At 40.3% G+C, this 23875-nt stretch overlaps 1 protein-coding gene across 4 annotated transcripts in view; it reads left to right on the top strand.

Annotated features, from left to right (window-relative positions):
* PARN (poly(A)-specific ribonuclease) overlaps positions 1–23875 on the top strand; it is a 175387-nt gene that overhangs the window by 50304 nt on the left and 101208 nt on the right. For all 4 annotated transcript variants that reach the window (XM_049903178.1, XM_049903174.1, XM_049903177.1 and 1 more), the window contains exons 18-20: positions 54–123; positions 17475–17530; positions 21327–21413. In XM_049903178.1, the coding sequence (XP_049759135.1) occupies positions 54–123; positions 17475–17530; positions 21327–21413 (213 nt within the window). The remainder of the gene's footprint in view (positions 1–53; positions 124–17474; positions 17531–21326; positions 21414–23875) is intronic.

The raw sequence follows: 23875 nt of genomic DNA, 5'->3' as shown, positions 1-23875 counted from the left end.
TCAGGTGTTGTCTGCATAAATGTGTATAATCCCCTGCTTCTTTTCTTCATTAGGTTCTTTTCTCAGTCCTCCAAAAATTCACGTGTCTGCCAGATCCAAACTCATTGAACCTTTTTTTAACAAGTAAGTAATCAGAGAGTCCCAATCCCCAAATTCTCTCTCATTGTAGAAAAGCCAGCACCTTGGGATGTCAGTTAGGGGTGCTGGGGAGGTGAGGCGTATCTTCAGATAAAATATTTTTCATCTCTAGTGACTCAGATGTTTTGTGAAAATAGAAATTGACCTTTGGGAAATAATTTATTAAGTATAATGATTTAAAAAACATAAAATTGCCAAAGATATAGTGTATCTCTCCCAAGAGAAAAGAACCAGCAGTTTTGGCATTTAAATTACCTATAGGGGAAGCCTTGTTTTGTTTGTTTGTTGACGTACACAGTTATACTTAACTCACCCCTAATTATTTTACCATACTTTACATGTGAGATTATTATCTATCTTTGTATTATTATTTGGTTAATTAGTATTTTAATAATCTTCTAAGAAGATGTTGTTTGCACGGATGGCTTTGAAGACTACCTATGGAGAGGTTTTGATTCTCTGTGTATCCCTAGGCCTCATCTGAATGGATGCATTGAAATAAGCTTTCTCATGTGCCTTCAATGTTGGAAGAAGTCAGTGTGAGTTAGGGAAAAGTCTGAGTTAAGAGTATTTTCAAAGAATCTCAAGATTACTTCAAAGTGTGGTTTGTTCTTGCTTGGCACAGTTGGGGCTACAACCATGGATGTTACCCTCCAGCAGGCCAGAGTTTGGTCCTAGGCCAGAGCTCCAAACTTCATCTTTGCCCCAGCTCTCTTAGCAGGGTTGGTTCTAGGAGATTCTGTTTGTATAAAAGTTTGTATAGCAAAAGAGTGCTTGTGCTTAGATGAGATGGGGGAGAGACAGATATCGGCTCCAAACATTGGACTCCTACAGGTTCTGAATTTGTGACTTGTTAATGTTTTAACTTTGATCTTTTGTGTGGAAGTTTATCTCAACTGGGAGGCATTCACTCATTTTTAAATAAATAAAACGACCTGCTTCTCCAGTAAAATCAGCTTCTTATGAAATCAGGTGATGATACTAACCCAGCTAGACGTAGACTGCTTTAGTTTACCAGCTGTGTGTGTGTGTGTGACCAGCATGCACAGCACTAAGACTTAGTAGGCTAATCTAATATCGCTAATAGTCTGGCAGACGATGATTCATAAGAACTGGACAGTAAATGCATTTTAAATTGAAACATCTGTTCATTCAGATTTTTTGCTGAAACTGAGATGCATTTAAAGAATAGTTGAATAGAAGGTAGAATTCAGGAACCTTCCTGTGATTCTTCACTAAAAATGCTTGCCTAACTTGATTTGGGGTTCGGTTTTTCCCATCTGCAAGGAAGGGTATTATCTCCATCTCTGAAGGAAAAAAAAAATTCCTGCAGAATTTGAAATGCAAAATGAGAACTATTTTTATGGTTCTCTAGTGGAATAGCTGGGCTAAGTACAGTCATCCATGCTTAGCCCATTTAAAAAGTAGGGAAAGCGGTTGCTTCCTTTGATATCTCTTTCTGTGTTGATAGTGACCTCATTCAAATTTATATGCAGGTGTGATTTATGACATTAAACCTTGATTTTGTCATTTTTCAAGTTGACCCTGTAGAGAAACAGCCAACAATTGCTGCCAACATTATCTCAAATATTAAAGTATGTAAACTTTTCTGAGAGTTTATTTATATCGGCACAAGGCCTTTCTCAGTTTAAGCTTTACCAAACACATAGCTCTTACGTAAATTTGGATGGGCATCAGACTGCTGACATTTGCAAATAATATTTTGTTCTGCTCTTGCCAGATCAATGTCTAACAAGGGAAATAAGCACCTATTTCTGAGTTGCTCTAAATTAATTAGTGTTTGGCTGCATCAGTTATGCCTTTTTGGAAGCTTTAGTGCGAAAATCCTGAGAGAGCTGGTATTTGAGCAGTAGGCAAAGACTGAATGTGGTATAAGGTGCTTTCTAAGCCATACTCATCTAGGACGATGTCGCTGTGAAGATCTGGCCTGGTGCCATTTTGTCTTTTTTGTTGACAGGGCACCTTCTGTTTGCCTCCTTTCTTCATTGGCACCAGGAGGAAGGTCATAAGAGAGTTTAGCCATGGAACTCAGGATCAGACCACTGCTAATGGTAGGCTGTGTGGAATGTACTCTCCACTGAAGGCTTTTTGGTCAGGAAATGACTTACTTTCTTTTATAACCTTGGTCAGTTTTGATCAATGCATGGAAAACCAGACTGAGAGAAGATCCTCGGGTCACATCATTTTAGGCTGGAAAGAGCTAAAAATACCCTCTGCTTTTACTTTTTATTGCACCACAGAAAACACAAAATCAGACTTTTGCCCTGTGTTTTATGAACAGTCATCTATTTCTGCAAAATACTTGATTCAGAAAGACAATGATTCAGAAGAACTGGACAGTAAATATGTAGTAAATGCGTCCTTGTAGATAACCTTTCACGAAGGTGTTTGGGGGAAGGTTATTTTCCACTTACACCAGTTCTTAGAAGGAGGAACGAAATGAGCAAGTGTCTTATTTTGGCTGTTCCCTGAAGCAGAATTAAAATGAAGAGGTCCCTGCATTGTGCTCGTACAGAATTGCTGCCTGATTCTTGATACAATGTTCTGAATCTGAACGGGATTGCTCTAGAAATCTAGGTCTTCCTGGGATGACCCTGCCTTATGCTCTTCCTAAGTTACAGAGGAAGAAACAAGCAGTAAACCCTTGGACACAGCATTTCTTCCTCTGAAAAATGGGAATGAAACAATTCACCTCCCACTGAGGTTATAAAGGCCATAAAAATTGCATGAGATATGGAAGGATTTTGATAGTTCTATAACTTAGTAGGTGCCCAGTATATATTATTTTCCTTTCTTAAAATATAAAAATTAAACATGCTTGGATATTAAAAAAAAAAAAAAGTAGATATGGTGGCAGATTGCATTTTAAGTTTTTAGTTTAATGATAAACAAGAAGGTTTATTATCAAGTAGACATAAAATTGGGGCACAGTGCCAGCAAATGTACAGCATCTGCTTTTGCTGGTGCCTGTGTGCCTACCTCTGCAGCACTTAACCACTACACCACCCAGGTAGGCACATAAAAAAAAAAATATATATTTTTTTTATGTGCCTACCTGGGTGGTGTAGTGGTTAAGTGCTGCAGCTGCTAACTCAAAGGTCAGCAGCTCAAATCCACCAGGTGCTCCTTGGAAACTCTATGGGCCAGTCCTACTCTGTCCTATAGGGTTGCTATAAGTTGGAATCGACTCGATGGCAACAGATTTGGATTTTTGACTCTTCAATTTTGCTTGTAAGAAATTAGGCGATGCTTAAATGTTTCAAATTGGTACATTGTGGTGGCAAGACTGCTTTGATTTGGAGCACTTGAAAAAGTTTTGTTCAATTGTATGAGCTCACTTATATGAAAAGACAAGGCAAATGTTAAAAAAAAAGTTCCGTTATTTAAATTAGTATAATTAGCGATCTGTGGAAGATTGTATATGTCTATGTAACACTCATATGTATGGAGCAGGGAGGAAATATTATAGTGCCTGAATTAGAGCACACCAGTGGTGGCGCAATGGTTAAGTGCTCAGCTGCCAACCAAAAGGTTGGTGGTTCAGACCACCCAGTTGGATTGATTCAGTGGTATCTAACAACAACAAAGTTTCCTTCCCTCTTCCTCATGGAGCTCAATCATGTGCTGGCAACCGGGTAGTATTTTCTTGTAACGTGCATGTGCTTGATATTTAACGTGAGAGACAGTTTAAACTGTAGGGTTACAGGAAAGCAAAATACTAAAGACCAGAGCTGTGCCTTCTTTCTTGCCAGCCCTCTCCCTGATGATGGGCAGAGAAAACCTTATTTGCCCCACTGGCTGGTGACTGCTGGGCATGCTGGTGGCATGGGTCACAGGTCACTGGGGAGGTGGCAGCGGGGCTCACGCATTTGGAAGTGCAGACTCTGCTGGTCTCACCCAGGAGGGTGCACCTGCTCACCTGCAGGAAACCCTCGCTTACCCTTCCTTGTCCGCCTGGCCCTTCTCATACAGAGGAGTCGGATAGTCTGTTCTGATGCCTGGTGTTTGCGGTCAGCTTTGAGCACCTTGGGTGATGGATCGAATGTGTTCTTACTGAGGTACTGTTCAGGTCAGGTATAAATTAAGTCCTTTGTTTTGAGTGTTAAAATAACTTCCTCCCGTGGATCTTCTACCTCCCCAAGTGAGGGGTACGACGGTTTGTATTGTTTGTAAGCATATAGCCGAGTGTCACAACACTTGCCAGTGTAAGTTCACATAGTTGGTTTGGTTTCTGTTTGATTTAAAATTTAAAAAGCCATTTGATTCATTTTCCCAGTAGATGTCACGTAGTGCAGCATAGTACAGGGGCTAAGAGTGTGGTCTCTGGGGTCAGGTACCTGGATTTGAATTCCATCCCTCCTCTGTATTACATGTGTGATCTTGGACCGGTTACTTCCCGCCTCTGTGCCTTAGCTTCCTTGTCTGTCAGTTGAGAGTATCACTACTTATTTGATAGGGTTGTTGTGAGTGAGGAACCCTGGTGGTGCAGTGGTTAAGTGCTCGGCTACAAACCGAAAGGTCAGCATTTGAACCCACCAGTCGCTCCATGGGAGAAAGACGTGGCAGTCTGCTTCTGTAAAGATTTACAGCCTTAGAACCCTGTGGGGGAGTTCTCCTCTGTCTACAGGGTTGCTATGCGTCAGAATAGACTTGATGGCAGTGGGATTGGTTTTGGCTTGGGTGTCAGTGAAATGAGAGACGCCGTGTAAACTGCACAGTGACTGGCGCGTAATGGGCCTCAGTCAGCTGTTCACTGCTGCCACTGCTGTGGTGACATTTGTACTTGGAGACTGCTTCTCCCAACCAGACGCCAGGACCAGAAGGAGGTTGTTTGTTTTCCTAGAAGATACTGTATGATTGGCCTGGCTATCTGCTTCCGAAAGATTACATCCTTGAAAACCCTGTGAAGCACAGTTCTACTCTGCACACACGGGGCCTCCATGAGTCGGAGTCGATATGACAGCAACTAACCTCAAGAACAACTATATAATCATACTTTTTGCATTGAACATGCTCCTTAAATAGGGCTTTGTATGGAGTTATGAACCTTGACCAGAAAAAGGGAGCGGGGGCAGGCTGCTTGTAACTAGATCTGGGATGTTGAGGGAGAACATTTGAATGTCTGTTTTGTTTATTTCTTTCGCTTTGGGGCACATGTTTATTTCTCAGTCTTTGTGCTCTGTGGTGTTTTCAACTGTAGATTTTTATTGGAGAGGGAGTAAAGAAATAGTCTTTACTAAGTGACCCATTGGAAGCTGTTTCTTTTTGAGCAACTCATTGCTTCATTGCTTCAGTGAGATTTTAATTTTTAAAACTATTAGTATTTTGGAAACACCTGAACACTTTTTTGTTTGCATCTGTATTATCTTACGTTTCACTTCTTGAGCACATAACACTTGAGAGATGTAGACATGTACTTGTGTGACCGTCACCACTGAGATTTGCTTATAGGAGAGGAAGCAGGGGTCATATGAAAAGATCAGAGGCTTCAAGGTGGGTCAGCCTGGGTTCCAATCATGCAATTTGGGCAGGACATTTGGCCTCTCTGAAGCTCAGTTATCATATTATAGGGTTGTCTGAGGTTGAGTAGTAGCATCTACAGAGCTGCTTAACGTAGTGTGTGACATTTAGCACGTGTGAAAAGAACGCGGTTGTTACTGTGACTTTAACCATAGTGAACTTCCAAGAAACTACTGTGAATCTAGTTTTTCCTGGTCTTATGGGGCTATGTGTACTTAGCTGAGTTTCCCTGGGTGGCCGACTCTCTGTGTTAACAGGAATAAAGAAGTAGAAGTTCCTGATGCCAGTAAAATCTTTTCTATAGAGAATGGCAGCTTAGAAGCCCTCTTAAAAAACTTCATAACTGTCATCGTATCTTAATTTAAAAGGCCTTGCTGCTGAGTTGGATTGTGAATGAGAAAAAGAAAATATCTGCCCTGGGTGTTGGCTATACTCATATGTATCGAGCCTTATGATCTTGGTGAGGCTGTGTAATTTGCGAGGCAGAAGAGTGAAGCAGCCAGTCTCCTCAGATTGTCTGCCACTGGTAGCAGCTATGCCATTCCTTTCACCAGAAGCCTCTTGTGATGCCAGAACCGAGGAGGTCAGGATGTACAGGATGGAAGGAAATTAGGCAGATGATGAGAAGCAGCCTCAGTGGTGACTGTGGGACCCTTCCTTTCCAGTTGGCTGCCTTGGTAGTAGTTATTTAATTTTATACTAATTGTGCTTGAATAAAAGAGTAACACACAGTATCTTTTTTTTTTTTATTTTGTTGCTGGGAATGTACACAGCAGAGCATATACCAATTCAACTATTTCTACATCTACAATTTAGTGACACTGAGTATATTCTTTAAGTTGGATAGCCGTTCTCACCCTCCTTTTCTGAGCCGTTCCTCCCCCATTAACAAACTCACTGCCCCCTAAGGTTCCTGTCTGATCTTTCCAGTTGCTGTTGTCAATTTGATTCCATATAGATAGGTCTTAAAAGAGCGTGATGCTCAAGGCAAAAATTCTTTACTAGTTAAGCTAAACTATTACTTGGCTTTAACAAGACTTCAGGGGTAGTTTTGGTTTCAAGTTTAAAGATTATCTCAGGGAAATAGTTTCAGGGATTTGTTTATGCTCCGTGGCTCCAGAAAGTTTGGATTCCATGAAAATTTGAAATTCCATTCTGTATTTTCGTCTTTTTTATCAGGATTGTTCTATAGAATCTTTGACTAAAATGTTCAGTAATGAAGACGCAATCTTTTTTTTTTTTTCCTTTTTTTTAAATTGTGCTTTAAGTGAAAGTTTACAGTTCAGGTTAGTTTCTCATACAAAAATCTATGTACACATTGTTATGTGACCCTAGTTACTCTCCCTATAATGTGACAGCACACTCCTCCTTTCCACCCCAGATTTCCCATGTCCATTCAACCAGCTCCTGTCCCTTTCTGCCTTCTCATCTCGCCTCCGGACAGGAGCTGCCCATTTAGTCTCATGTATCTACTTGAGCTAAGAAACACTCTCTTCACAAGTGTCATTTTGTGTCTCATAAAAAAAAAAAAAAAAAGTCTAATCTTTGAAGAGTTGGCTTTGGGAATGGTTTTAGTTCTGGGTTAACAGAGAATCTGGGGGCTTTGTTTTCCGGGGTCCCTCCAGTCCCAGTCAGACCATTAAGTCTGGTCTTTTTATTAGGATTTGAGTTCTGCGCCTTTTCTCCTACTCTGTCAGGGACTCGCTGTTGTGTTCCCTGTCGGGGCAGTCATTGGTGGTAGCCAGGCACCATCTAGTTCTTCTTGTCTCAGGCTAATGGAGTCTCTGGTTTATGTGGCATTTTCTGTCTCTTGGACTAATATTTTCCTCATGTCTTTGGTGTTCTTCATTCACCTTTTCACCACGTGAGTTGGGACCAATTGATGTGATGGCCACTCACTAGCTTTTAAAATCCCAGATGCCACTCACCAAAGTGGGATACAGAACACTTTCTTAATAAACTTTGTTATATCAGTTGACCTAGTCGTCCACTGAAACCATGGTCCCCAAAACCCCATCCTGCTACTCAGTCCCTTGAAATATTTGGTTGTATTCAGGAAACTTAGCTTTTGGTTTAGTCCAGTTGTGCTGATTTCCTCTGTATTGTGTGAACACACAATCTTTTAAAATATAGTGCCCTCTGCCCTCCACTCCCATCCCCCCACCTTCTTCCAAACATGGGTCTTTAGCCAAGGATAGAGAGTATAACTTACCATAGTCAGTAGCAGTGCTGTTGTGGACTTTACTTTTTTTTTTTTTTATTGTGTTGAAAATATACAAACCAAAACATGCGCCAGTACAACAACGTCCATATTTACAATTTGTGAACATTACTTTTTAATCATGGATAACATTGCGAAGAATGGGAATTCCAGAACACTTAATTGTATTCTTAAGGAGCCTGTATATAGACCAAGAGGCTGTTGTTCAAACAGAACAAGGGGATACTGTATGGTTTAAAGTCAGGAAAGGTGTGCACCAGGGTTGTATCCTTTCACCCTACTTACTCAGTCTGTATGCTGAGCAGATAATCTGAGAAGCTGGACTATATGAAGAACACAGCATCAGGATTGGAGGAGGACCCTGCGATATGCAGGTGACACAGCCTTGTTGCTGAAAGTGAAGAGAACTTGAAGCACTTACGGATGAAGATCAAAGACTACAGCTTTCAGCATGGATGACACCTTAACATAAAACAAAAATCCTCACAATGGGACCAATAAGGAACATCATGATAAAGGGAGAAAAAAAATGAAGTTGTCACAGATTTAATTTTACTTGGATCCACAATGGACATCCATGAAAGGAGCAGTCAAGAAATCAAATGATGTATTGCATTGGGCAAATCTGCTGCAAAAGACCTCTTTAGTGTGTTAAAAAGCAAAAATGTCACTCTGATGAACCACCAGCTGCTCTGCTGGAGGAAGATGTCGCAGTCTGCATCCGTAAAGATTGTGGCCTTGGACACCCTATGGAACAGTTCTGCTTGTCCTACAGGGTTGCGATGAGTCGGAATCGACTCAACGGCAGTGGGTTTGGTTGGTTTTCTTGGGTGTATATTTAAGGAGCTTGCCCCTTCTGTAGTAGGGCATGTTAGTTGTAAAGTAAACATTCTTAGGTATTCCTAGCCAGGAATTGGCCCCGTTTAGGAGCAATTTTTTTTAGGAGCAAGCGGGTAATAATTATTTCCAAGACTACTGAGCATTTAATTTATATCATTCAAGGCCTAGCAGACTATTCTAAGGAATTGACCATAGCTTCCAAATATCTAAGGAGCCCTGCTGACGCAGTGGTTAAGCGCTCAGTTGTTAAGGGAAAGGCTGGCGGTTCAAACTCACGCAGTGGATCTACAGGAGAAAGACCTGGCAATCTGCTACCATAAAGATTACAGCCAAGAAAACCCAGTCGAACAGTCCTTCTCTGTCACATGAGGTCACTATGAGTCAGAATCGACTCGGTGGAACCCAACACCATCACCACGAAATATCCATTGAGCACCTTCTGTTATGTGGAGTATGATACCTGCATTAAATGTAATTTCTGGCAGCAATCCTCAGAGGTAGATGACAATGTCCCCATTTTATGGGTGAGGTCATCTGCCTAGGGCCACAGGAGTGGCAGAGCCATGGTGTGGCCCAGTCTTGTCTTCAACTAAGAATGGGCTCTTCCTCCCCAGCACACCGTCTCCAAAAGAGGCAGTTCTACAGCTGGTTGCATATTTTCTTAAAAGATAATGTTCATCTCTTTGAAAGATTTCTTTTTTCTCTCAGTGTTTGGCCTGAGCAGTGGTTCTAAAAGCTGTTGGCTTTGACCACGGGATTGTGTGGGCTGCTTTCCTCTGACATTTTAAATCTGTTGTTTTACAGGCCCTGCAGATGTTGCCTTTGTGTAATGCTCAGTTTAACATTTTTATTGGATGTAATTTGATATGGTTCATTTGATGGACACTGCTCGAAAGAGAATTTTGATTCTCTTTTGTTCAAATGAGCTGTTGGTTTTCTTTTTCTTCTTGCGTCGAGTGTTGTATCTCTGTTTAAGACAGGACACGAGTTGGCTTCAGGACAAATGTTGGGTAATGCTCTATTTGTCAAAACAGCAAGTGACGAGATTGAAAATTGTCTCTCTCCCCCCCACCTGAGTGAAATTAAAATAACTGATACCACAGTATCTCCCTCTAGCCCATGGTTGCCCTCTTAGTTTACACAGGACCTTTAGTGAGCAAAATAAATGAGCTTATTTTGTGAGAGATGCCTGCACGGTCTCTACCCTGGATGATGAAATTTGTTTTTTATAGCACATAAATATGTATAATGATGAGCCCTTGCATACAAGGTTCTTAGGAAGTGCTTTCACTGCTGTGCCCTGAAGGAAGTACCAAGACTATTTGCCAGAACAGTCGAGCTGGTAACAGTTAAGGTTTCAATTTTCCATTAGAAGACTGGGGACTTGGGCCAAGCAACAAATTAATTCACTGCTCAAATTGTGTTGAGATTAGATTTTACTCAGCATTTCTGTGTTGAGATTAGATTTTACTCAACATTTCTATAACCCAGTCTTCAGTGGCATGAGAAAGGTACTATTTATTTTACTTGGAAACCTCTTTTTGAGATAAAGCTTTCAGAAAGATGTTTATATAGTCTTGCTGCAGGCAAATAAATGCAATGCAAATTCCTGCTCAGTGAGTGAAAATACTGGGCTTTTGGTAGGGAGAATGAAGAGTTTGGGGGCTTGAGGTTTTTTCTTTTTGCTAGGGAAAGAGACTGAATAAGCAGTGTTCTTTATTAAGTATGCCATGACCTTAAAAGTCCTTCTAGATCACTCAAGACTGTGTGTGCGTGTGCGCGCACTTTTGTACGTGTCCGTGAGCATGTGTGCACAGATCTGCCATTACATAAAACACCAGAAACCAGTTCCCGTCGAGCTGATTTCGACTCGTGGTGACTCATGTGTCTCAGGATAGAACTGTGTTTTGTAGGGTTTTCAGTGGCTGATTTTTTGGAAGTAGATCTCCAGGCCTTTCTTCCAAGGTTCTTCTGGGTATACTCGAACCTCCAGCCTTCCCGTTAGTAGCAGAGCATGTTAACTGTTTGACTCCATAAAGCAAGCCCTTTGTAGTCACACACCTCTGAGGCCTCTCTGCACCCTGAGCTGCACTGGGTCACTGGGTTTCCTGGACATGTGCAGGAGTGACTGGACAGCCTTGTGCTCAGACAGCAGCTCTTTGATCTGTGGCAGCCTGGCTCTCTTCACTGCCTGTGTTCCACTGCCTCCGTCTGCTCATAACTTTTCCTCAGATGGTAACTTCTTGTATCTGGGCTCTGCCCCGTTAGATGAAGCTGTAATTAATTGACCCATAGAGCATTAAAAATAAATGTTTCTGGGATCTTTACTTGTATCCTGAGCTCTCCCTTCAACAGCATCTAACACCAACAACAAAAGGGACATGCGTAGATTTGGTAATGTAAAATTTTAAAGAACTTAATGGTCTTTTCAGTTCCCAGAGGTTCGAGTCTTTATGCAGAGTATTCCAGAATCATCTTCAGAACTTCTTGCATGCATTTTTGAATAATGCATTGTATGAGCATAGCTGCATACAATGGGCTAACACTGACATTGTTTTGCCATTTTTTTTTTTTCACTGAACAACTAGGGAATGGTTCATATGGGCCATGGTCAACGTCCAAGATGAGCTATTGTGTCATCAAAGAATTACTTTTGATCTTAGGCTTTGTGTGTTTTGTGAATCTGCATCTGAAGCTTGTTGCTAAGGTTGGAGAGTTTTGATAAGGGTAGAAGTGTCTGAATCTTTGTGTTGTATTACATCATCATGTGTGCAACCTTTACCACTGTTCATTTCCAGATTTTTCCATCATGCTTAACAGAAGCTTGGTGCCCCCAAGTGTGTGCAACATTGGTGGCTAATGCTCAATTTGTGATGCTAGGGGTGTTCCCTTGTGGCTGATTCACAGAAACAAGCTGGGCTTTTGCCAGTGACTTACCAAGAGAGTCCTTTAAGTAATCTTCTGTACTTTCTTCTCTAAAAATGAGAACAGTGACTGTCAGCAATAATTTTCCCTAATTTATCTCTTGCAGGGAACCTAGCTGCTTGCTAATATTTGACCTCCTGGTTTCAGGGAGTCATAGAAGTCTTATGTTATTGCATCCTAGATTTTGAGGCAGTTGCTGGTATTTAATAGTTTGTACTTTTCTAAGTCAAAATCATTTAATGCAAATAAATCATTAAGAAGAATAATTTTTGAAGCAGTTGGCACGAGTCATCCTGAATCATCTTTAATGGTAGTTAACAACACAGCATTGAACATAACTGTTTTTCTCTTAATGCAGTGATTCTCAGTCCCCAGAGTTTCTGATTCAGTAGGTTGTGGGTAGGGCCTGAGAATTTGCATTTCTAAAAGCTTGCCGGTGATGCTGATGCCGGTCTGGGGAACCATACCTTGAGAACTTCTGCTCTTAACCAGTTGGCCAGCAGGTGTGGAAATCAACAGACTGCTTGGAGTAACGCATTGCTGTTGAGTTGATTCCAACTCATAGTGACCCTCTAGGACAGAGTAGAACTGCTGCATAGGGTTTCCAAGGCTGTAATCTTTACCGGAGGTCTTTTCTCTTGCTGGGCAGCTGGTGGATTTGAACCCTGACATTCCATTTAGCAGCTGAGCACTTAACCACTGTGCCACCAGGGGTCCTAATACTTAGAGTAGGAGTTCTCAATGCTGGCTGCAAAACATTGGAATCACCTGGAAAGCTTTAAAAAAAAAAATGTGCTCATGTCTGGCCTCACCCCTAGACATTCAGATTTAATTGGTCTGGAGTGCTTCGTAGGTATCGAAATTTGTTAAAGCTCCTCAGTGTGCTTCTTGGGCTGAGAAGCACTAGCTTTGATCATCTCGATTATTACTTGGATTATTTATCAGCAATAGACTGAAAAATTGAAAATTAAAATGTTTAACTGATAGAAATTAGCATGAAGATCTCTTTAAAATTTCCTTTTAGGAAATGGGTGTGTGGAAGAACTAATCTCAAGGGCTTATGGTTCTGAACTCCTAAATTAGAAGTTTTATATCCTATTGAAATTCTGCAGTGGCTAAAGAGCCTTCTTACACAGTCTATATTACAGTGTCATAACGCCTGGCTACAGAAGAAAGTTTGGAGGATGGCTTTTTGTGAGTGCCCTATAGCATGTGGGTTTTTTTTTTATTTTCTATAGCATGTGGGTAATAGGGATGGGGTAGCCGTTTGGGAATAAAGACATCCTGTGGGTGGCCTAAGTGGCTCAGAGGGTGAAGGGAAGTTCACTGTGTTGAGCAGAAGACCCTGGAGGTCTTGGATCTTTCCGGACACATTTCTGGGATAAATGGCATCACTGACCTATAATCTTAGAGCATTGAAAAAATGATAAATGCCACAAAGAGTAAAGTACATTTTATGACACCTGGAATATGAACTTTAATTACACGGTTTTTTAAAATTAGTTGGTTTTTTTTTAATTGCCATGAAATGTATACATAACAAAAAAACATTTGCTAATTCAACAATTTTCGTATGTTTAATTCAGTGACATTACGTTCATCATGTTGTACAACCCTTACACTATCCTTTTCCAAATGATTAGACCACCATTTTCAGACTCAGTGCCCTCAAAGCAGTGATCCTCCTTTCCTCCCCTCTCCCACCCCTGGAAGCCACTTATAAGCTTTAGCCTTCATACATTCACCTACTTCGTATAAGCGGGGAATCATACAATATTTGTCTTTTTGCAATTGACTTAGTTCACTCAGCATAATGTCATCAAGGTTTATCCATGTAATTACACCATTTCTTAGACTAGAATTCTGGTTGTGCCATTGACCATTGTATTGAATGGGAATTTTAAATTTAGTCTTTGACGGAGCTAATGTCAGTCCTTTAGAGTGAAGTGCCAAAATGCTGTTTCACCAGAAAGCTCGAAGGGGTGTGGCAAGACTTCCACACACCGTCTGGGGTATTTTTATCCTATTATAGCCATTTGAATCTTCATTAGAATAGAAATAACGTTTCATGCAAGTGTTGGCCTGAGCGAGTGTCTTTTTTCATATCTACGGATGAAAGGCCTTCTGGGAGAGATCATTCTTTAATGTCGTTTACAGTGAAGGAACACCTTTCATGTGTTTATCAGCATTTCTGCTTGCCTAGTGCTTTCTTGAAAACTGTCACGTCAGGTGATCTGTATGTGAAATACTTTATCAAATCGTTCCAGGGAGACAGTGTAGGCCCGTGACAGCCAGTTTGTATGAGGCATGCAGGCAATGAAATGTTTTCATTTTATTTTCAAAGGTCAGGGATGTTTCTAGAACAGTGGCTTGTAAACAGTATGGCATAAGGAGGGTGGGAGGCCACCGAGAGAGTTTACTCTGGTTCATTTCGGCAAATGTTCAGCCACAGATTTTGGAGGTAATTTCACAATTTTGCAGCCTCTCTCCAGAGGCACAGTTGGCCAAGTCACAACACAGAGCTGGCTTTTGTGTTCTTCCAGAGTTTGGGACTATTCACGTCTTTCTAACGTCCTGACTTGAAGTTGGAGACGTAGGGGAATAGTTTATTTGATAGATAGGAATGGGGGAGGAACACCTCTGAAAAGGGGGGTAAAAATGGTTGCAAACTCAGAGAATGTAAGCAGTGTCACTAAGTTGTACATGTAGAAACTGTAGAATTGTTCTGCTGTATATATTGTCAACAACAACAAAAATAAAATAGTTTATTTGAAAGGGGTTTCTATTAAAGTATTGCATAAGCAGACAAGATAGTATGGATTAACTTTTTTTCTTTTAGTCTTTTAGGTATTTTAGCTGAGAATGAATTTTTATTTATGTTAATCAGATGTAATATTTAAAATTCAAGTAAGATATTGGACAACAAATAGCCTGTATATTGCTTAACAAAAATAGTCAAAAAAAATCCCTTTTTCTTTCTTTTTTAGTTTTACTCTGCTTTAGATGAAAGCTTACAGTGCAAATAAGTTTCTCATTCAAATATTTATGCACAAATTGTTTTGTGACGTTAGTTGCAGTACCCACCATGTGTCAGCACTCTCCCCCTTTCCCCTTCTGCCTCTGGTTCCCAGTGTCTATTCATCCAAGTTTCCCATCCCTTCCTGCCTTCTCCTCTTTGCTTTTTGGCAGGTGTTGCCCATTTGGTCTTCTAGACTTGATTGAACTAAGAAGCACGTTCCTCATGTGTGTTATTGTTTATTATATAGGCCTGTAGTTGGAATCGACTCGACGGCAGAGTGTTTTTTTTTAATCTTCGGCTGAAAGGTGAATTTCAGGAGCCCCTTCTTTGTTTTTAAGTGTTAATCTTTGTTTACATAGGTCAATAGATTTTCTGAACTCCTAATTGAGGGCCTATGATGTTAGAAATAAAATAAAATTTAACAAAGAAGTAAATTGCAGCCTCAAACTAGTGTGATTTTACTTGACGTTCATTCCATTTCTCACAGCCAGGTGACACAGTCCGTAGGCTACACAAGATTAATTCACCTGGCATATTCAGTTCTGCTTTCTCTAAGAAAGTGCTGTTGCTGTTTCACCTGAGCCTCTCAGTTCTGGTAACCTTGATTTTCTTTTTTATGTTTAAAAAAACAATACTAAAAGGAATTTTTACAAACAAAGCTCACAGTTTTACAAAATAATTGCTTTTGCTTTGTTTTTTTTTTTTTTTTTGGTGGTCGGGGAGGATTTTATTTTTTACTCTTGGTTTAACAAATATTGTACAAAGATGTAATTACAAAATTCTGTGCTTTTTGAAAATGTAGAATTATATCATAATTTATATTTTGAAGTTTTCATAGTTATTTTGATTATATAATAATTTGTTGAAATGATGAACCAAATTTACTTACCCAACTTTATTAAATATTGAGATTGATTTTGATTTTTAATGTAATTGACAGTGAACGTATAGGCTCAATTTCTATTCTGTTGAAATTAGAGAAAAAAGTTTTAATTATTTTATGGCACTTGATATATTCCATTAGCTTTTAAATGAATTTTTTTAGAATTTGGGGACCATTTCTAAATTTACTAAATGGAGAATTGAAAATTATGTGAACTGTAACAATATTGAGTCTCCTAACCCAAGAATAAGGAGCCTTGTTGGCTCAGTGGTTAAGTGCTCAGCTACTAACCAAAAGGTCGACGGTTCAGACCCACCAGGTGTTCCACAGGGTAAAGATGTGGCAATCTGCTTCCATAAAGATTACAGCCTTGGAAACCCTGTGGGACAGTTCTCATCTGTCTTGTAGGGTCGCTGTGAATTGGAATCGACTTGACTGCAATGGTTTTTTTGTTTTTTTTCTTTAACCCAAGAATAACTTTCCTGGTTGTGGTTGGCAACAAGAATAATAGCTGCCATCATTGAGAAACGTACTTTCTGCCAGGTGCTTTATATATATAGTATTATCTTCTGTGTTGCCGGTAATACTGAGTAAATTGAGTAAAACTGCTTATAAAATCAGAATAGTGCACTGTACCTAAATTAGTGAACTAAAAATAAATTTGGCTTCTTAGCCATAGGATTTGGTTTATTAAATTGTAGGCCAGACAACAAGTTCTCAGACCACAGAGTACCATGACTTTGTGTTATTCATGCTGACGATTCCATTTGTAAACTGGATCATGCCCTGCTTGGCTTTTGAATGCCGGATAATAATATGCCTTAATTGCGGGTCAGCGAAGCTAAACTGATTGCTTGTTTGGGCACTTGGGTTTCCTTTTTAATTTGCTGTATAATGTAGTACTGTCTACTAGAAATACACAATATGCTGTTATCTAAGCAAAACTCATTAAAATCATTTTACAAACAACAGAATGCCCGTTACTTTGTCCATAATCTTGGGACGTAAAAGGAAATTGAATGGTATTGCAGAGAGTTGTAATTTACAAGTAATATTTTTTTGTGCCTTTGTATCCATTTTGGAGAGAATACATAAAATGACTGCTGTGGTTTATATTGGAGCCCTGGTGGCGCAGTGGTTAAGCGTTCAGCTGCTAATCAAAAGGTCGGCACTTTGAACCTACCAACTGCTCCTTGGAAACCCTATGGGGCAGTTCTGTCCTATAGGGTCACTATAAGTCGGAATCAACTCGATGGCAATGGGTTTTTTGGTATGGTTTATATCAGCATGATAGTTTTCTTTACCAAGGGTTGTTTCGCTTTGTGCTTTTAATATGTTGTTTTAAGTGACGATAATAATGTGAGCTTTTGGGAAGTCACTTATTTCAGACTGTGCAGTTCACCAAAAAAGATTGGCATTCATCCAATGACTATTTCAGTTAAAAAAAAAAAAAAAGAAACCTATGCTGTCATCTTTAGCTCAAAAACACTGATCCTAAGAGTTACTGTTACAATTTGTAGAACACTTGTTCCTGAGCCTGGGAGATGGCTAGTGTTCCGTAATATTTATCACCTCTCAGCTTTCTTAGACTAGTGAATAAGACAGCTCTGCACAGGACCTTCTTTTGACTCTTAGATTACTAATTTCATCCATTTAGCTAATATTTATTGAACAGCCACTGAGTGCTGGAAGCTGTTATAGGTGTTGGGTGTACACAGTATTCTTTTTTATTTAGGAAAAGTATTTAGCGCAGCAGAAGAGTCTCTGAAGTGAATCTTAAGTGCTTTTAAAATGATTTTAGAAATAGAGTAATATAATCAAGGAACTTCTACTAAATATTTTAATACTTAGTAGAAGTATTTCTCTCTCCCCAAATCACCCACTGCCTGTTTGTCCTCTTTTCATAGGTTATTTCTTATGAGGGTCATGGATATCCCCTATCTAAACTTGGAAGGACCAGACTGTAAGTAAATTTTTATTTTCTCATTGCATCTGCATGTTTAAGTGTGTGGTCTGGAAGGGATAACTAGAGAAGTATTACTTAAGAAAGAGCTTCATTCACTTAAAAGTGGGCAGTGATTTTGTGGTTGATATGGATAGTATGCTTAACGGGGCCCTTGGGCTTTAACTCATCTCTTTACTTATATTTTCCAGTCTGTGCATGAGTTCAAGTTTTAAAATATATGTCTTCTGTTTATTATTTCATTTTCACTCAGAACTCCAATTTCATCATTTTCTCTAAATACTTATAATAGATTTTAAGATTTGCTAGCTTTATTGGTAACTCAGTAAAATTTCTGTTTTCCAATTATTTAAGTCTAGTAGGTTGATTTTTATTTTTTATTAAAAACCTTGGAAGACCAATCTGTTTGGGAGATGGTTGCTCCTTGTATTCTTCTGCTTATTCTCTACTTCACCCACATCATCTCTTTGTCTTTTCCTTTGTTCTTTTTCTAGCCTTGGGATATTTGCCTTAAAATATGCTACCCATTACCCATTTGAATCAAGTTGATTCTGACTTATAGTGACCCTATAGGAAACCCTGGTGGCGTAGCGCTTCAGTGCCACGGCTGCTAACCAAAAGGTCGGCAGTTTGAATCCACCAGGCACTCCTTGGAAACTCTATAGGGCAGTTCTACTGTGTCCTATAGGGTTGCTATGAGTCGGAATCGACTCGATAGCAATGGGTTTGGTTTTTTTTTTTTATTTTATACGGCAGAGTAGAACTGCCCCAGAGGGTTTCCAAGACAGTAATCTTTATGCAAGCAAGCAGACTGCCACATCTCTCCCACTCCCCCGCTGCCGCAGAGTGGCTGGCAGGTCCGAATCGCCTACCTTTCAGTTAGCAGCCGACCACCAGGGCTCCTTAAAATATGCTGTGGGGTTGTAGAATTGGGTAGATTTTATGTGATGATGTTAACCATTCAGTGACATAATGAGGGCATACTATGCTGCACTCCATATTAGACTTATATTTTAATCTCATTCTCACAACAATTCCACAAGCTAAATAGTGCCATTCCCAATTCGTGTTGTTGTTAGTTGTCATTGAGTTGATTTCGACTCGTGGTGAGCCCGTGTGCACAGAGTAGAACTGCCCCATAGAGTTTTCAAGGCTTTGACCTTTTGGAAGTGGATCACCAGGCCTGACTTCCGAGTTGCCTCTGGGTAGGTTCGAATTGCCAATCTTGTGGTTAATAGTTGATTGCTTAACCATTTGCACCACCCAGGGCCTCCTCCCCAATTGATAGCCAAGGAAATTGAGGCTTAGAGTGGTTAGGTCTCGTGCTCAGCCTTGTCCAGTGAAGGGGTGGATCTGGGATTAAATTACAAGATTGTGAGTTGAAGGACTGTTTCTACTTAAAATTAGCCTATTTAATTTGAACAATGCATTTGTTTGTTGTAATAAACATGTATATAACTAGATGAAAAGGACAAAGGTAAACAAACAGAGCAGCTTGTTTTTTTCTCTTTAAAAAAGATTGCACAGGAACTTCATGAGAAAAGGTTTTCTGCATGAAATTGCTAGGGTTTGAATTGTGGATTCAAGATTAGAACTAGGCTGTGATGCCAGAGTCCTGTCAACCCTAAGAATACCTGTAGGAGTTTTTTGGTAATCATGTGACAATGATACAGTTCCCCAAGCTGGTTTGGGTGTAGTTTCATCAGAGAACCACTCGTTTACTTGATCACTGTGTTAATTTCCTAGGGCCGCTGTAACGGAGGAGGCGGCCCTGCTCTTGAACTGAGGAGGCAGTGGCCCTGCCCTCAGGCCCACTCCCTCTGAACCTGTGGTGATAGCGGCAGTCCCACTAGCCTCTGAGCTACCTTGGAGTCATTCTTCCCTTTTCTTGAAGAATAACACATATTTGCAGCTAAGTAGCTCTGTCATCCCATTTCCTGCCTGTAGGATTTCAGAAGTCCAACAACCTTTGTTCATTTTATCCAATCTTTGCCACCGTCAGGGAACCCTGGTGGTGCAGTGGTTAAGCACTCGGCTGCTAACCGAAAGATTGGTGGTTCAGACTTACCAGCCTGCCACTCCTCGGGAGAAAGATTTGCTTCCGTAAAGATTTACAGCCTTGGAAACCTTGTGGGGCAGGCCTACTCTGTCCTGTAGGCTCACTATGAGTCAGAATTGACTGGATGATAAGGGGCCTGTGCCCCTTCACTTCAGGCCAGCAGTGTTTTCTGCTGAGAGGGTTGATAGGATCCATGCTCAAAGTCTAATCTCTCCAGCCAACTTTGTCTAGCCACACCCTTAGTGTTCTTTGCAGAGCATCCTTTCTCATCTGCAGTACAAATAGGCCGAGAATTTTCCTAACCTTCAAGCTCTGGTTCTTTTTGCTTAATAGTTCCTCAGCTTATCTCTTTCTTCTATAAGCAACAAGGAGAAACCAGGCCACACCTCCAACACTTAGCTTGGCAATCTTCTCAGCTAAATATCCAAGCACATTGCTTACAAGTTCTGCTTTGCACACAACAATAAAAAAAAAAATTCAAACAAGTTCTCTGCCACTTAGGAAAAGGGTTGCCTTTCCCCCACTTTCCAAAAACATGTTCCTCCTTTCTGTCTGAGACCTCACCAGAATCATCTTTAATATTCATATTTCTAGCAACATTCTGTTCAAGGCAGTCTAGACTTTGTCTATAATGTACCTTAAATTATCCCAGCCTCTACCCATTATCCAGTTCTAAAGCCACTTCTACATTGTTAGGTATTTGTTACAGCAGCACCCCACTTTCTGGTACCCAGGCCTGTATTCGTTTCTCTCAACTACCATAACAAAGTACCAGAAGCTGGGTGGCTATAAAGAACAAGACATTTATTTTCTCACAGTTCTGGAGGCTTAAAGGTGAGTTACTTCTGAAGGCTCTGAGGGAGAATCTGTGCCTTTCTTCTAGATTCTGGCAGTTGTCGGCAGTCTCTGGTGTTCTTTGACTTGTAGATGCATCACTCCAGTCTTTGCCTCCTCTTCACGTGGTATTCTCTCCCTTTTTGTGTTTCTGTGTGTCTTCAAATATCCCTCCTTTTATATAAGGACATCAACCGTTAGATAAGGGCCACCCTAATCTAGTATGGCCTCATCTTAATTTGTTAACATCTGATAAGACCCTATTTCCAAATAAGGTCACTGTCATGGATTGAATTGTGTCCCCGCAAAAATATATGTCACCTTGGTTGGGTCATGATTTCCAGTATTGTGTAGTTGTATTCCATATTGTGATTGTAATTTTATGTTAAAGAGGATTAGGATGGGATTGTAACACCCTTAACCAGGTCACATTCCTGATCCAGTGTAAAGGGAATTTCCCTGGGGTGTGGTCTGCACCACCTCTATCTCTCAAGAGATAAAAAGGAAAGGGAAGCAAGTAGAAAGTTGGGGACCTCATACCACTAAGAAAAAGTACCAGGAGCAGAGCGTGTCCTTTGGACCTGGGGTCCCTGCACAGAGAAGCCCCTAGTCTGGCGGAATACTGATGAGAAGGCCAACAGAGAGAGAGAGAGAAAGACTTCCCCTGGAGCTGATGCCCTGAATTTGGACCTTTAGCCTACTTTACTGTGAAGATATATATTTCTCTTTGTTAAAGCCATCCACTTGTAGTATTTCTGTTATAGCAGCACTAGATGACTAAGACAGTCATATTCACAGGTATCAGGAGTTAGGACTTAAACATATATACCTTTTGGGGGGACAAAATTCAGCCCACATATCCATTTTCAGCTATAAACTTTTCCTCAAAAATTTGTCTTACAGTGCAACCTAAGCGCGATCATGTTCTCCATGTGACCTTTCCCAAAGAATGGAAAACCAGCGACCTTTACCAGCTTTTCAGTGCCTTTGGTAAGTAAATCACAACACAGATATACTTTTAGGATTTTGCTTTTCTTTTCTTTTGTCTTAGGTGGTCAGAGATACCCAAGGTTTTAATCTCACTCATTTTTTTTTGTTGTTCCTTTGGTATAGTGTGCTTCTTTAGTATAGTGCTGTCTTTGTACTAGATAATCTGAGTTACTTTCAATAGCACCTGAGGGTAGGCTGCTAGTAAGCCATGGAAATTAAGATATAGTTACTATCACTGCTTTTACTACTGACCAGGGAAAATAAGTCTAGGCTGAAAAGATTGAATTCAGAGAAAATGTTTATTTCATAAGGGCAGCTGGCCTCTGCCTGATATTAGATAATCAAAGCTGACCACACACAGGTGTTTGAGCATACAATGTCTGTGATCCATGTGAGGGAGGACAATTCTTCCTTTTTATCAGGTGAGGCGATTAGGTTAAATTAATTAGTCTTCACATTAGGCTTTATGAAGACCATTCTCATCATAAGCCCCCATGATACCTCCTTATTTTAACAATGTCATTTCTGAACTGTTCCCTTTGGAAATTCTTTGAAAAAGTGAAGGCGGCAAAAAACCAATAATAAGGGTATTTCATGAGATATGTCCACAATGGACTAGTATGTAGCCATTTTGAAAATATTGAAAGAGTTTATAAAAGATGGTAAAGTACTTATACTTTAACATGTAGAGTAAAAAGCAGATATAAAGATTTCTATATAACTAATTGTTGTTAGGTGCCGTTGACTCGGTTCCGACTCAGCAACCCTATGCACAACAGAACGAAACACTGCCTGGTCCTGCACCATCCTTACAATCGTTGTTATGCTTGAGCTCATTGTTGCAGCCACTGTGTCAATGCACCTTGTTGAGGGTCTTCCTCTTTTCCGCTGACCCTGTACTCTGCCAAGTATGATGTCCTTCTCCAGGGGCTGATCCCTCCTGACAACATGTCCAAAGTATGTAAGACACAGTCTCGCCAACCTTGCTTCTAAGGAGCATTCTGGTTGCACTTCTTCCAAGACAGATTTGTTCATTCTTTTGGCTGTCCGTGGTATATTCTATATTCTTCGCCAACACCACAATTCAAAGGCGTCAATTCTTCTTCAGTCTTCCTTATTCGTTGTCCAGCTTTCACATGCATATGATGTGATTGAAAACACCATGGCTTAGGTCAGGCTCACCTTAGTCTTCAGGGTGACATCTTTGCCCTTCAACACTTTAAAGAGGTCCTTTGCAGCAGATTTACCCAATGCAATGTGTCTTGATTTCTTGACTGCTGCTTCCATGGCTGTTGATTGTGGATCCAAGTAAAATGAAATTCTTGACAACTTCAATCTTTTCTCCATTTATCATGATGTTGCTTATTGGTCCAGGTGTGAGGATTTCTGTTTTCTTTATGTTGAGGTGTAATCCTACTGAAGGCTGTGGTCTTTGATCTTCATTAGTAAGTGCTTCAAGTCCTCTTCACTTTCAGCAAGCAGGGTTGTGTCATCTGCATAACGTGAGCTGTTAATGAGTCTTCCTCCAATCCTGATGCCCCGTTCTTCTTCATATAGTCCAGCTTCTCGGATTATTTGCTCAGCATACAGATTGAATAGGTATGGTGAAAGGATACAACCCTGACGCACACTTTTCCTGACTTTAAACCATTCAGTATCCTCTTGTTCTGTCTGAACAACTGCCTCTTGATCTATGTAAAGTTTCTTCATCAGCACAATTAAGGGTTCTGGAATTCCCATTCTTTACAATGTTATCCATAATTTGTTATGATCCACACAGTCGAATGCCTTTGCATAGTTAATAAAACACAGGTAAACATCCTTCTGGTATTCTCTGCTTTCAGCCAGGATCCATATGACATCAGCAATGATATCCCTGGTTCTACATCCTCTTCTGAAACCAGCCTGAATTTCTGGCAGTTCCCTGTCGATATACTGCTGCAGCTGTGTTTGAATGATCTTCAGCAGAATTTTGCTTGCATGTGATATTAGTGATACTGTTCTATAATTTCTGCATTTGGTTTGATCACCTTTCTTGGGAATAGGCATAAATATGGATCTCTTCCAGTCACTTGGCCAGAAAGCTGTCTTCCATATTTCTTGGCACAGATGAGTGAGCACCTCCAGTGCTGCATCTATTTGTTGAAACATCTTGATTGATATTCCATCAATTCCCGGAGCCTTGTTTTTTGCTGGTGCTTTCAGAGCAGCTTGGACTTCTTCCTTCAGTACCATCGGTTCCTGATCATATGCTACCTCTTGAAATGGTTGAACATCGACTAATTCTTTTTGGTATAATGATTCTGTGTATTCCTTCCATCTTCTTTTGATGCTTCCTTCGTTGTTTAATAGTGTAATACTATTTCTAAAAACCTGTGTGTAGAAATAAGGAGCCTTGGTGGCTCAGTGGTTAAATGCTCAGCTGCTAACAGAAAGGTCGGTGGTTCAAACCCACCTGACAC

The sequence above is a fragment of the Elephas maximus genome, chromosome 12 (genome assembly GCF_024166365.1).
Source record: "Elephas maximus indicus isolate mEleMax1 chromosome 12, mEleMax1 primary haplotype, whole genome shotgun sequence".
In the NCBI taxonomy this organism is placed as follows: Eukaryota; Metazoa; Chordata; class Mammalia; order Proboscidea; family Elephantidae; genus Elephas; species Elephas maximus.
The sequence above is the reverse complement of the archived record's forward strand: the minus strand, read 5'-3'. Positions and strand labels throughout refer to the sequence as shown.